The following is a 15,039-nucleotide window of genomic DNA, read 5'->3' on the forward strand; positions in this document are numbered from 1 at the left end:
TTTATCTTAATGTCAGCAAATTTAAAATGATTAGCCAGGATAGCATTCCAAATTTCAGAGTTGTATCTTACTTCTGAGGGGAGTTATCTGTCTAATTCATAGTTAAGAATCTCCAAAGAAGACTACCGCGGCTGAGCACCTTGATGCAGTCTCTTAATTTACTTCTCTGAATTATTAGAAACAATATGTCAAGTGCAAGTCTAAATTTTTTGGAGGTCTACTCAAGTGCCCGCTATCGTATTTTCTTTTTTGGTAGCTTCAGCATACTTGTTTTAATCAAAAGAATCAATTGATAAATTACTGGCCTATTTTCAGTTTGGTTAATAAATTTTTGTATGATTGCTAAGAAGCCCTGTGATCGTATTTTCGCTATATTTACTCGTTTTCATTTAGAAAACCGGAATTTTATGTGAAAATTTTCAACTAATTTTTCTGAATCTTGAGCCCGTTGTATTTTAGTTCTAACCTGGCTTCATTTACCAGCCCCACCCAGTGTTCAGAAACAGCCTTTATCGCGTGAAACGTGCATTTTAAATTGTGATAACAAAACATGTTTGTTTGAAACTTTATTTATAAATTATAAATAAGCTATAATTTACAATTTCCATGTCGCTGGAGATCACAATAGATACCGAGTCAAAAACATAGTTTTATACACCTCGAAACGGCTGGTCGACAATTAAGAAGTAGGGAGGGAGCACAAGCTTGACGTATCACTCGCTGGTTCAGTTCGTAACGCCAGCCCGACTTCCCAAGGATAATTGTCACTTCGTGATTATTAAAAGCTTATATATACCTACAGAACTTGAATCAGGATTTAATGCTGACCTAACTGGTATGACCGATAAACTTGCAGCGTCACAGTAACGTCATCTAGGCTTGCGTGATAGTAATTAAGTTACTTCTTCGGCAGCCGTATCCCATTTAACCATGTCATTGTTCAACCATGAGAACAAAAATTTTTTATGCATTTCTCAAGTTAAGATTTACGCTAACACTATATCAGTTCAAATGTAATTCAAGTGACTTTATTGATGACCCTCATTATGAGTATTAGCCGATCTCTGGAGCGGACGTTATGAGTCACATTACGTATAATTCTTTGCAGCCACACTAGCTCTCTTCGGATGTTAAGAAGCAATATCGAAATCTTGTCATAGGTTTTCTATTTAGGGTTTATTTTCAGTAAACGAAATATATATTATTCCATATTTTCATATCATTTTTTTAAATTATGCAACCGCAAAAAATATGCGTCTCGCGCATTGAAAGTGCTAACGAAATCTTTGTAAAACTATGTGGGCACAGGCATTAGTATTTCACTGGCATTAGTATTTCAACCCTGATAAAATATGGATTCGGGCCCAACTCAATCAAGTGCCGCCTTGGACTCGGAAATGACGTAAATTAATTTGTCATTCTATGTCCGCTTCGGCTGTGTTTGAAGTGTAGCCGTTAAGCAGCATGCAAGCTCGGTATGATTTCAATTAGGCCAATTTACTCTCAGGACACATTAAAGTCGGCAAGGAGATTTTGACAAGAAATTGATATCGATCAAGCAGGCTAAGGATAACACTAAACCAAATGTCGTGACTCCTGCGCAGAAGACTAGGTGTTACCCCATTTTTGTTGAGGAATGCGCGTATTATGGCGAAATTGTTTGGTTTCTTTAATCTCACTTACAGCGTCGTGATTATGATATAAAAGGAATAAAATAGTGTGGTGGTAAAACTATTGATAATGTTCGTTGAGTTCAGAAGTTTATGGGCAACTAATACCATAACATAATCGTCTTTTCCACACAGTAATGCGGTACATAGCTCCACAATTAACACAAATGACATTTGAAAGAAGGCCATAGGAAGTTGCCATTGTAAAACGTGCTCGATACTGGGGTTCTATTAAAACCTAATATATAAATGTAATATTTTAGCTACAAACCGACAATCCTTCAGATGTGAAAGTATGACGTGATACCCCAATCTGCTCTTAGTCCTACAATAATAGAAATATATCATTTATGTAATCTCTTTTAGAGTTGACCTGGTTAATCCTGATGTTTTAATATGATGACATATTGACTTTGACTTTACTTAAATAAAGCTGAATTCCAAGCTTAATTAGTATAACTAAAACTTTTATTAATATGAAACTGAGGCATGTAACCGAAGGAGGTCTTGGTCCCGATAAGGTCATAAGCTTCACGGAATCCATGCTCATCACACATTCAAGCATCAATATCCCTTTTTCATTCCACAGATTTTATTCACACTTTTTCTTGACCGTGCAAAACTGAAAACTGACTGGTGTCTCTCGGAGCAGACCTGCAAGACATCACATGTTCTTTATTACTTCTAGCGTTACTCTGCAAAAGCTGCGTGTGGCAACAGACTATTTATTAGTGAAAGTATACCAACAGGAATCTCACTGTCGTGACCTATTGATTTCGTATTCACGCGAAACATTTATCACATTTTGTACCTCAAGCAATTGAAAAGTATCATACAGAAAATGTATTTATCATGTAGAATAATTCATTTATCAACCTTCAAAGTCAATCATTTATCAACGAAATCATAAGTATACGTTAGCTGCGCGCACGATGTGAGCACTCACAGTTCGAGCTCGACGCTGTCCAGCGCCCAGTGGTCTGACGTCTCGGCGTGCAGTGGTTGCCACCAGCGCAGCTGAGTGCCGTACACTCGCGCCTCACGCGGCAGGCTGTACACCACACGGCGGGGCTGTTGTGTTCACCAGTAATGTTAGCTAATGAAACTCTATTTAATGTGTACAGTATTTATCAAGTTATCGCTCAATTTAAGGTGTACAGTATTTATCAAGTTATCGCTCAATTTAAGGTGTACAGTATTTATCAAGTTATCGCTCAATTTGACTCTAACCGTCACGGTCGTAATTCTTTAACCCTCTACCGCCTGACGTGAGTAACCGGAACAATATTGTCACAAGCCTACTTCCCAAAAAGGATACGTTCTAGTGAGCGCAAAATGACTTGCACTGATGGTTGCCGCCACGTACGACAACTTTAAAATGTTCTCTTTTGCGTACAAACGTACTCAGGTTGCTACACTCAATAGTTTACGTATAATTTAAGTTGAAAGTTGTGTTTCCGGAGAGTGACATACAGCGGTGGAGGGTTAACAAGTCAATCCAGGCCTAATCCTACGGCTATGAGTCGCACGATAATGTTATGTTCTTGCAACAACCGACAGAATTGAGGATATGGAAAGTGATATCATTTGAAAAAATAAAATAAAATAAAAAGAACAGATTCGCAATGATTTAATTCGCTTTCACATATCCAAGACTACATTAAGCTCCCAAAACTAAACCTACATGGGATGGTCTGATTTCAACATCTCAGCTAGGCTATAAGAAGCATGACGCCGTCACTAAAATGTGCATATTAACCAATTTAATCAAGGCATGGATTATCGAAATGTTGAATTTATATATAATGCCTGACCGAGAACCTAGGTTCACCTTGCGGTACTCGGAGGGATCGTGAACGTTAATTGTCCGCCAGATGACGCCGTTGTTGACGGAATACTGCAGCACCACACCGCGGTCCAGCGAGTTGCCTACAGCGCCAGTCCTGCTGGCATAACGATTGTTTTCGTAGCGACGATATACAGTACTGGTTCTTGTTAGGATGCATCTCTCTATTGTTCTAGAACGCTATTGTCGCGAAGAGCGAGAGTGCATGGGTACAATATTGCAAGAAATACGTTGCTGACGAATGGAACGTCAATGCATTTATGAGTATAATAATGTTATAAATACGTTGCTGGTACAACGAATGCTATCTGTTACGCTAAGTTGAATCTTTACAGTAATATTGGAGTGACGCAAACTCATAAATATGTCTAGCAGCAATTTCAGTGTTAGTCGTTGTTATCATTAAGAACAGTGGACTGCTAGTTTGAGTTTATAAACAATGACGTCAACAACAAATGATTCTACCAACGGCCTCAATTTTAATTCAAATTTTCATTAATGAATTACGAAATTTAATTTAAAATGGGAAATCAAATTATTTTGTATCATTCCCTAGAAAGTATGGTTTATTGGAATTGATAGGCATAACATTTATCAAGATAAATCCATCATTTACGCTGAACGCTAAGACATCCAACCTGTCGAAGGCGCAGGTTGGAGGTCCGTCGACGCTGCCGATTTTCAAGACAAACATGACAGCGCCAGCGCGGGTGGTGTCCAGAGGCTGGGTGATGGCACTCCGGGTGCCACACCCGCCGAAGTAAAGATGCTTGCCAGACCCGAAGGGAGCCAGGCTACTACAGCCTCCACGGCTCGTCCACCCGCCCAAAACCCGGCTCCATGAGCCGTTCAAGTTCCCTTCAAATCCCTCAACGAGAGTTTGTGGTAGAGGCTCCGTGCTACTGGACGGGCGCGGCGCACAGTTCTCGCCTGTTGAATGGGGGTTAAATTCATCCCGTTATTGAAGGGTTGCAGTGCTCACACGTGACGTATTAACCTTGATTTGACGGTCCACCAACAAAATTGCAAATCAGCAAGTAACTCAATAGAAGTTTAATAATAGCGTTATATATTATGGAGTTAAAGGCTACCTCAACTTTTGCTGCCTCACGAGTCGTCTTCTCGGCCACTAACCAGTGACCGCGAGGCCACGGCAATAACCATTGTATCCGAGGAATAGGGGCACCAAACCTTCTTCCTGGCCTTGACTAGCATAATTCTTATCCTTCAAAGTCATATCAACGATATGACGAACAATTAACTAAAGACGAAAGCACGCTATCTACCTTCAACATGAATTCAACTCGAGAAAATCGACCCCACACTCCGTTAATAACCATTGTATCCGAGGAATAGGGGCACCAAACCTTCTTCCTGGCCTTGACTAGCATAATTCTTATCCTTCAAAGTCATATCAACGATATGAAGAACAATTAACTAAAGACGAAAGCACGCTATCTACCTTCAACATGAATTCAACTCGAGAAAATCGACCCCACACTCCGTACTGACGTGCGCGAAATTTTTAAAGCGGCCTTTCGTCCCCAGCGCTAAACGTATGAAATTGAGCGATACTGCTTCAGTTTCTACGCAATTAATGACGACGCATCCGTCAAAGACCAATTGACATAAAAAAGTGATAGATCATTTTATTAAAATCAACCTACAACCAATTATTGCAACAGACCTCCCATCCTAACGCACCTTTTTCGATCGTCTATTATAGATAATCAGAGAGACTCCGACAAAAATTAAAGACGAAATATCAATGGGGTCAAGCTGTAAAGAGATACAAGACATAATCTAACTAAATGACGATACTCAGGTTATGAAAACAATCACGACGGACACTAAACACATAGCATAGCATTAAGCACATCTATGCTCAATGTTTCATGCAGATGTTCAACATCATTGTAAGCGCGACGGCTGTACCTGCCGCTCTTACTTCAGCGCCAGTCAGACAACCAAACTTTAACCGTGCAGGGAAGTGAACGTGGAGAATTTCTGACACTTTATTGGTAAGGCACTAGTGGCTACGGTAAAACGTGGTAAAGGGAACAGTGAAAACTCAAACTGAACCCAAAAGAAACTCAGAGTGAACTAGAGTGAACCAGAGTAAACCCAGCGGACGGCACCGACTGAATCTATTGTTCGTGGTAGTGAACTAATAGGATTCTGCAACAAAAATAATAAATAAACTTAGGATATGGCTATAATACTTAACTTGAAATATTCCAAACAAAATAATTACAATTCACAAATATTACAGCACAAATTTAGATCTCACAATATAACTATTCACAAATATTACGCACAAATTTACATGTCACAATCTAACCACTTTTCACAAAAAAATTCACCAACAGTGAAGCGCAAAGTGCTTCACGACTAACATAATGAAAGTGACGCGCTTCGGATGATCAGGGTGAACAGACTTTTTCTCTAAATGAAAATGCTAGTAAAGATCGAAAGACAAAAACATTAATGAAAGAATGAGTACAAATTTAAGACCATAAATATAAGAAATAACTGTTTCAATGATCGCCAAAAAAATGACAAGGAAAATCGCGGTACAAAAATTAGAGACGCATGAGGCGCGGCTACATCATTATTACCTCCACTTAGTGCGAAAAAGAAAAATGACTTCTCAGCTTCTTTGCTCCATGTGCAACATATATACATGAAAACTAGCACATTCAAAACCGACCGCCACACAATCCTGTTCTGAGTGCGCATCCCTCCACCTACTGCACAATGCAGCACGCAAAATGCCTTCATTGCTAACAAGAGCACGGGACTCTTACTGCCGACCGAATATACAGGAATAAAATCATAACTAGAACGCAAAAAACAACTCGTGATTGAAGAAACACACAACACAACAAAAATATGCAGACACAGCTAAACATGCGTTAATACAATCCAGCTTCCAAAACCTCACGCAGCCGAAACTTAAAACTTTTTCCAGAACCATGACGTTAACAAATTCGAGGTAGACAGCAACGTCTTCGACCTTCGAACAATATTAATTGATGACGACGAGAAGAGACGATCATCACTGACACGAACCAAACTGATGACGAAAAACCTAAGAAGGACCTTTAATAAAGAATCATTAAACTCCATATCCGGACACAACGAAACCATTCACATTTAAGTATTTTGGAGCTCCAATGACCACAATCGAATTCTCCCGGACCCTCACAGCGTTTGATTCACCAACGTAATGGGAAAAAATTACTGCGAACTGAAGCTCTCGATGAAAGACTTAGACTCTTCCATAATATTTTACTATTTGAGACGTGAAAGACACACCACAACTCCATAATATTTTTTAGTTGTAATATTTTACCTCCTGTAGATGTGAAAGATACACCACAACTCCATAATATTATTGAGTTGTGATATTTTACCTCCTGTAGACGTGAGACACACCACAACAACATAATATTTTTTAGTTGTAATATTTTACCTCCTGTAGACGTGAAAGACACACCACAACTCCATAATATTATTGAGTTGTGATACTTTACGTCCTGTTGACGTGATAGACACACTACAACTCCATAATATTATTGAGCTGTGATATTTTACCTCCGCATTGAGTTTATTGCATTTATTTTTACCCGAATCCAGATGCGGTACATAGTATAATAGTCGAGGTGATATATACATATCTACAGACACACCACAACAACTACTGTCATGACTGCTGCTCTGGGAACACATCTGTCTCTATAGGCCATAACCTATGAGCTGGCAACAAAGGAAGGGTTCTTATAAGTCCTCCACTTTTATTATGTCAACACTTGATTTTATTTTCTATCTCGCGTTATTTATCTTGTAGTAGACGGAGCTTGTACAGCTCTTTATATTTTATACGGAATAAAAGTCTTTGGACTGCTTGCTTTTACAACAATATTAACTTTAATTCTCTCGCGCTTCATAATAATCTTCCTTTGATTTGAGTTGAATGTGAGTTGTAGCTTTGCCCACATCAGCGCGTCATTTAGCTTATAACAAACACGCAAATACGACAGTATTTGCAACTATCAATAAAAAAATAAGAAAATATGAGTTTTTAAAACGGTTCAGTTTAGCAAATATTGCAACCATGTCTCATAATGTCTCACTCATGAAGCAACAACGTTTGTTGCTGTAGCAACGGTAATATTCAGGCGCAACAGAAAATTCCGAATATAAAAAAAATAAGGACAAGATAATGCTGAAAGTTCGTTTGAAACAATATTAGTCTAAGGACCCAGAAAAAATAACAAACTTTGATGAATTTTTAAACAGTATTGGCCTAAGGACCCAGAAAAAATAACTAACTTTGATGAATTTTTAAACAATATTGGTCTAAGGACCCATAAAAATAACAAACTTTGATGAATTTTAAACAATATTAGGCAAAGGACCCAGAAAAAATGACAAACTTTGATGAATTTTTAAACAATATTAGTCAAAGGACCCAGAAAAGTTAAAAATTTTTATGCGTTTTAATAAGTAAACAGTACCGTAATATCCCGGATCACAGTGACACCGTCCCTGCAGGCAGTCCCCTCTGCCGTGACAGTGGTCGGGACAGTCCTGCCCGACAGACACAGACGACAGCGACCACGGCAGGGGACGGGGGGACGGCGACTGAACCCACCGCAGCTGTGTTGTACTGAGCGCATATAAACTTTAAGCTTGCATTGCGCTCGAAAATATCAAAATAATTAGTCATTTTCTATACAATTCTCCACCAGTATTAGGTTCGTGTATATCAGTTTCGTGACAGAGAGCTCTGAAGAAATCTCCCGTTGATTTAGGAATAATTTGCCTCAACCGACGACCGAAGTCGTCAACCGAAGGTTCAGTAAACACTTAACGTAAATAAGTCTTCAGCAAAATGTTCTATAAACGGTCGACAAACAGAGTGCAAAAGAAGGTTTAGTGAACGGTCAACACATTAAAGTCTTCAACAAAAGGTTCATTTAACAGTTTACTTGTCTACGTTGTTAACAAAAGGTTCAGCAAAGTGTTAACATAACCAACCTGGACCAAGTTTTCTCCGGCAGAAGCATGGTGACGCGGGTCCAGGTCTGGTACACGTCCGGCTGGTACGCGGAAGGCCCGTGGTATTCGTACGGAAGGCAGTCGGTGTCTTGTGACCAAGACGGCAGGCAGAATTCAGACACTAAACTCCACGGCGTCGCACCGCCATCTTTGGAATACTCCAGGAAGACGCTGGGCGTTTCTGACGGACATTCAACTTTCGCGTCGCATCCAATTGAGATCTATGAGGGATAAAATACAACCATTGATGAAACAATGTTGATGAAACGGATACAACTTTTTAGTCACAGTAGATTTATAACGAGAAGACTGATAACGTAGATTGAGATATGTACACATACCATGACTTCTAATGAGAAGATTTTTGAAGAAGTATAGAAATCTAATTAAAGACTCAGAGTGCATTGAAGGTCGGAAATGCTCTACCTATAATGAGATCTATTCCATAAGCTGCATTTGTTTACTTATGAAATTGTTATACTTTGAACTGGAGGAGTGTGTGGTGAGTGACGATGAGCTCCTGCGTGGTGATGGCGCGGGTGCCGGGCTTGTGGTGAGGCCAAGTGAGGGAGGTTGCGTTGCTGTCTTCGTGACAATACCCCGAGCTGGTGGTGCTGTGTGGGGCGAACAGCCACTGCGACACCTGCACCAAGAAATTTACACCTTCGCTATGCTGACGAACACAAAAAATTACATCTATGACCTAATATTGCAGAACGAAATATTTATAACCTGATATTGCTGCACGAAACGTTGCTGAACTAATATATAGAACTGTAGGGAACCTGAGGCTCGTCTCTGAAGTCGTCGATGAGCTGCGCATGGGCGATCTCGGAGCCTCCGATGAATACGTCGTCCAGCGACCACGCGGGGGCGGGGGGCGCCTGACGTGGCTGCCAGAACCTGGCCAGACATGCACGATGTCATCACAAGAGGTGAGGTGAAACTGGGATAAACTTAAGAATTGAGCTGATATTTACAGCAAAACTTGAAACTTTGGCTGATATCTACAGCAAAACAACTTTGGCTGATATCTACAGCAAAACTTGAAACTTTGGCCGATATTTACAGTAGAACTTGAAACTTTGGCCGATATCTACAGCAAAATTTGAAAGTCTAGCTGATATATATAATAAAATTTGAAAATTTGGTTAATATGTAGAACAAATCATGAAAATGTAGCAATATCTTAAACGAAATTACATACTTTATTTTGCTAAAATCCAGAACAAAACTCGAAACTTCATCTGATATATACAAACAAAACTTTAGAGTTAAGTCACTAAGACAATAATTTTTGCTATTCCAAAACTCGGAAGTTTAGCCGAAACATGTGCACGAATGCTGCATGAAAAGAGCGCACATAGAGACACAAAGCTATGCTATGTTTTCAGCGAGATCGAGGGAAGTGGATCTGGCTCTGGTAATAGAAGATGAATTTATAAGAGATGGACACGATGGGCGGCGAGAGGAGAGCTTACCTGAAGAGAGTGGCAGGTGAACGGGAGTTGGAGGGCAGGAGGACATAGTCTTCACGAGGAGTGCCGTAGAGTTCATGGTCAAGCTCACGGAGCAGCTGCCAGTTGATGCCTGGTCATGAAATGGGACAAGTAATACACATTTAGTACGTTTAGATTATAAAAACTGTCAATGATTCCTGTTACAATTTCTATTTTATGAGTAGCATCTCTATTACTCTCAAGTTCTACGCACTCGCAACTTGTAAAATTCTACTACCATTTGCAATAGTCAATGATAGCACAATAAGAAACTCATACTTGCATATGATACAAATTATTTTCACTTCCACTTCGATCTCGGAAAAGAGTTTCAGAAATGAAAAAAGATTTGATCTCGCAACCCATCAAGACCCACCGCCGTCCACGGAGTACTGCAGGTAGACGTTGTGCAGTCGTGCGGAAGGCTTCCGGCAGACGTCGGTGCTTTGGGAGACCTCATTTTCAAGAAGGGTAGTGGATGCTTTTTGGCTACCTTTTTGTCCTCCAATAACGGCCGTGAAGAGGACAAACTTGGCGGCACGGGTGTCCACGGGCACCGTCGTGATGCTCCTGGTGTGGCGGCCTTCCATGGAGACGGCCGGGGGCTCCTCTATGACGTCCCCGCAGCCCCCCGAGTGCAGGCCTCCCTGGACGTGGGCCCAATGTGGCGCAAACGCGGGGCCCGGAAATGTGTCCCTGATGTATGGCTGCGCGCCAGTCACGGTTCCGGCAATAAATAATGGCAAGCTCAGTTTGAGCTCATTATTATTCCGCCCGTATATGTCAAAACTTTAATCCTTTAAACTGTTAGAAAAATTTATTATTTTCCTAAAGAAATGAAAAAAATGAGGATCCGCAAAGAAATATCCTGTCCCTTGCCCATGGAAAAAAACCTGCCAAGTTGAAGAAGGGAAAAACTTGAGAAGAAACACCTTGGATTCTTCACAAGAAAGAAGAAGAAACGGGGTTTCTTCTCAAGGAAAACTTGAGAGAAAAAAATCCGCTCCTGATTTGTCGAGAAGTTTTCATCAACGAACCAGACTTCATCATGGAGGTGATAGTCCTACTACGGAGCGAAGTTAATAAGATGTCTACCAACACACAGTGTGCATTAATGATACTCACGACATTGTCCTGCAGCAGGTACTGGCAGTGCAGACCAGTATACTGGGAGTCGCAGTAACATAAGGCACCCATGCAGTAGCCTCTGCCGAGGCAGTTTTGGAGGCAGGCGTTGCCGATGTAGACACGACGCAGTGACCACTCGTGTGAACCGCTCTGATCAGACGTCGGTTCTTGTATCCATCGGAACCGGACGTACCTGGCCAGCGAAATTAACGATTGATTCACGAATATTGAAGGCATGAACCATATCTCATGCCATTAATTTAGTTTTCCAATTTCTAGATAATGAACTGTTCGTGACCTTTACATCAAATGAACATGTAGCAAAGGTCCGTATCTTCAAAAAACGTCTAGAATAGTTCTATATCTTTGTAAAACGTCTAGATTAGTTCCATATCTTTGTAGAACGTCTAGAACAGTTCTATATCTTTATAGAACGTCAAAAATAGTTCTATATCTTTGTAGAACGTCTAATTAGCTCTATATCTTTGTAGAACGTTTGGCAATGAAAGGCGAGAGCGGCGATTCGGCCGAGTAGCCAAGTGGACTTACCGGGAGGTGAATGTAAACTGTAGAATAATTCTATTCTACAGTTCATGTAAAATGCTTTGTTGAGGTAGCGACATTGTTCATGTGAAATACTTTGATGTTGTAACAACATTGTTCACGTAAAACGCTTTGTTGTTGTAACGACATTGTTCATGTAAAAAGCAGTGTTGCTGTAACGACATTGTTCATGTAAAATGCTGTGATGTTGTAACGACAGTGTTAATGTAAAAAAATGTTTTTCTAATTAAAGTGTTAATGTAAAGGGCAGTCTTCCTGTAACGACCGAGTTAATTTAAAAGCCAATTAAATATTAATTATTTGTCATGCAGTCTAGGGCGACGTCGCACTTGGCAGGCCCGACGTTGTCGAGCAAGTACACGACTCGTGTCCAGGGCAGCGGGCCGTAAAATATGGACGAGTCGTCGAGCTGCTGACAGCTGGGGTCCCCAGGCAAGCAGGTGTCTCGTACCAGAGACCAGCTGTAGCCGTGATCTAGGGAATATTCCACCCTGCAAATGCCAGAGAAAATACAATCCAAATAACGTCATACAAGAACAACATCTGCTATTGTCTTGTACATGAAAGACATGCCTGTTCTATATTGCATCCACACAAGGAAGACATCTTCATGTGCAGCGTAGTTATGAGTTCATCGCCCACTTTTTCATCTCCCCTTAAATAAGATATTAACAGGTCAGACCGGCGTTACCCGAGCTTGAGGCCTTGATAACTGGGCAGGGTGGCCCAGTGGTTACAGTTCAGAGTACCAAGATTGGAGCAGAGAGGTGCGGGTTCGATCCCAGCTCTGTGCGCCAGTTTCTGGTCAAAATCGGCAACGAGGCCGGGCGGTTAAGCAAGTAAAATTGATGCAGTAAGTTGGGCATTCGAGACCGCAACAAGCTGTGAATATTCTGCGATGTTAAGAATCGGCGACAGGCCCACGGCCTAATGAACGCTGAAACCGATATTATTATATTATTATAACTCCTGTGATTCGGAAATCCTGTTATCCCAAATCCCCAATTTTCGTAATCCTGGTAATAGTAAAAAATGTTAATGTATTATACATAAATTAAGACCTTTTCTAAACGAATAAACTCTCATTTTAATTTTATTTCAAAGTCTTTAAAAAACTATATTGACTCCTTCAAATTGCGATAGGATTGACCAATTGTAACATCAAATAGAAATTTTTGATCCTATTCTTTTTTATTCTCCCACTTATTCTCCCCTATACTGTATATTTAGTGCCAGGCATACAACACAAGCAGACAATCACAAACTTTAGCAAAAATAGCATTAGATGCACAAGAGAAAACAACCGCATTCAATGGATTATCTATTACAAGAACCCAAAAGTAAGAAGCCTAATATCAAGAAACAACACAGGACCAAGACCGTCCTCATTGAAGCAGTCTAAAGTCATATACAAATATACTGCAGCCGGGGACTGCGATCTCCGCAACCGTTTGTGCTTGAAACGTGCTTGAACAAAGGGCTCCTTCTTAATTACACTAATATATACAAGGGCTAGACAAAATATGAGAAACAGCTGAGAAATCCACAAAACATATTTTAGTATGGTGTAGACCCACCACTTGCGGTAATTACAGCCTCAATTCTCCGAGGTATTGATTCATACAAATCGTGAATTGTGTCACAGTTATTTTAACCTATTCTTTTGGTAAAATTCCCTCCAGCTCTTCTAAAGGCGATAGCGGCGGGAATGGACTCTGACTTCTTGGCGGCGGGAATCGACTTAGAGATCAGAAGTCTGACGATGGCGGCGAGAATCGACTTCTGATCTCTAAAATCTGCCATAAATGCTCGATAATATTTAGGTCTGATGATTGTCGTGGCCGAATGTGATGCTCGACCTTGTGCCATTCTAATTCCAGCTGCATGGATCGGGGTAGTGTCATTTTGAAAGATGGCGTTCCCATCCGGAATCAGTGCTTGAACCATTAGATCTCTGCCGCCAGTCAGGCGGGAAAATTCCTAATTAGTCACGTCTGTTGATTCTTTCCATTTTCCAATCATTGGTCCGCCGGATTTTCAAGAAATAGCACTCCAGATCATCACAGATCCCCGCCATGTTTTACGGTTGGGAGGAGGCAGTCGGGATTAAATTACTCTTTTGGCTGTCTTTCAACGTAAACTCGGCCAGAGGTTGGAAATAAAGTAAACGATTATTCGTCAGAGAAAATCACAATTTTCCACTGATCGAGGGACCAATTCTGGAGGTTTTTACACCACTCTAAATGCTTTGAAGCATTTGTATATGAAACCAGAGGTTTTCTAAGTGCAACTCTTTTATAGAATCCAATTTTGTGCAGCTCTCGGCGGACATGGCGGTAACTGGGTTCTGTAGGTGTTCATTGAGGTCTGCAGTAATTTAAACAGTCGTAGTCTTTCGATTGTCCCTCACAATTCGATTTAGGTACCGACGGTCCTTCTCAGACAACTTTGACTTATGGCCCGACCAGTTCTTTACTAAGGAATTTTTTCCTTCTCTTTCAAATGCAGTCATTACTTCTGAGACAGTACCTCTAGAAACGTCATGTATTTGGGAAGTTTCTGCCATACTAGTACCCGCCACACGGGCACCAACAATTTGGCCTCTTTGAAAGCTAGAAAGGTTTTCCATTTATAGGTTATCGGTTAGGTAATAGACACAAAAATTTACTAGAAATTTCTGGGCAATGATAAAATATCATTTATCAGCAACAAAAAACAATAAAAAATGAAAACATGTCACGTTTTCATTGTTTATAACATGATCAAAATTTACGATGTCAAAATGTTTGATGTTTCCCTTTTTATATCGAAATCCAATTCCTGACAGGCGGCAGTGAGCGGTCCTAAGAGACAACTCGCCTGACANACTTGAACCTGACACGGGACACTTGGGCATGACACGGGACACTTGAACCTGACACGGGACACTTGGACACGGCACAGGACACTTGAACCTGACACGGGACACTTGGGCGTGACACGGGACACTTGGGCGTGACACGGGACACTTGTGCGTGATACGGGAAACTTGTGCGTAACACGGGACACTTGAGCGTGACACGGGACACTTGGGCGTGACACAGGACACTTGGACATAATACAGTACACTTGTCACTTGACTAAAATCATCGATACGTTTTTTTATGAAATGATTCACAGCAGGAAAATCAAAGTTTGACGGAAGTTACAAAAATCAATATTGATACGGAAAATGATAATGTTTAAACAAGGCTGAATAAATATACCATCACTTTTGCACTCAAAGATT

General features: G+C 40.6%; 1 protein-coding gene across 1 annotated transcript in view; it reads right to left on the reverse strand.

Annotated features, from left to right (window-relative positions):
- Positions 1–553: 553 nt before the first annotated feature.
- Positions 554–15,039, reverse strand: part of LOC108680244 (reelin) — a 79,802-nt gene continuing 65,316 nt past the window's right edge. The window contains exons 57-69 of the mRNA XM_047879756.1: positions 14,592–14,614; positions 12,101–12,262; positions 11,205–11,400; positions 10,456–10,786; positions 10,062–10,170; positions 9,366–9,483; positions 9,062–9,223; positions 8,560–8,801; positions 8,037–8,188; positions 4,155–4,446; positions 3,502–3,616; positions 2,617–2,741; positions 554–2,324 (exon numbers count right to left, since the gene is read on the reverse strand). Coding sequence (XP_047735712.1) covers positions 2,267–2,324; positions 2,617–2,741; positions 3,502–3,616; positions 4,155–4,446; positions 8,037–8,188; positions 8,560–8,801; positions 9,062–9,223; positions 9,366–9,483; positions 10,062–10,170; positions 10,456–10,786; positions 11,205–11,400; positions 12,101–12,262; positions 14,592–14,614 — 2,085 coding nt within the window. The 3' untranslated portion in view covers positions 554–2,266. The remainder of the gene's footprint in view (positions 2,325–2,616; positions 2,742–3,501; positions 3,617–4,154; positions 4,447–8,036; positions 8,189–8,559; positions 8,802–9,061; positions 9,224–9,365; positions 9,484–10,061; positions 10,171–10,455; positions 10,787–11,204; positions 11,401–12,100; positions 12,263–14,591; positions 14,615–15,039) is intronic.

Source organism: Hyalella azteca, unplaced genomic scaffold (genome assembly GCF_000764305.2).
Source record: "Hyalella azteca isolate HAZT.00-mixed unplaced genomic scaffold, Hazt_2.0.2 contig3755, whole genome shotgun sequence".
NCBI classification, from domain to species: Eukaryota; Metazoa; Arthropoda; class Malacostraca; order Amphipoda; family Hyalellidae; genus Hyalella; species Hyalella azteca.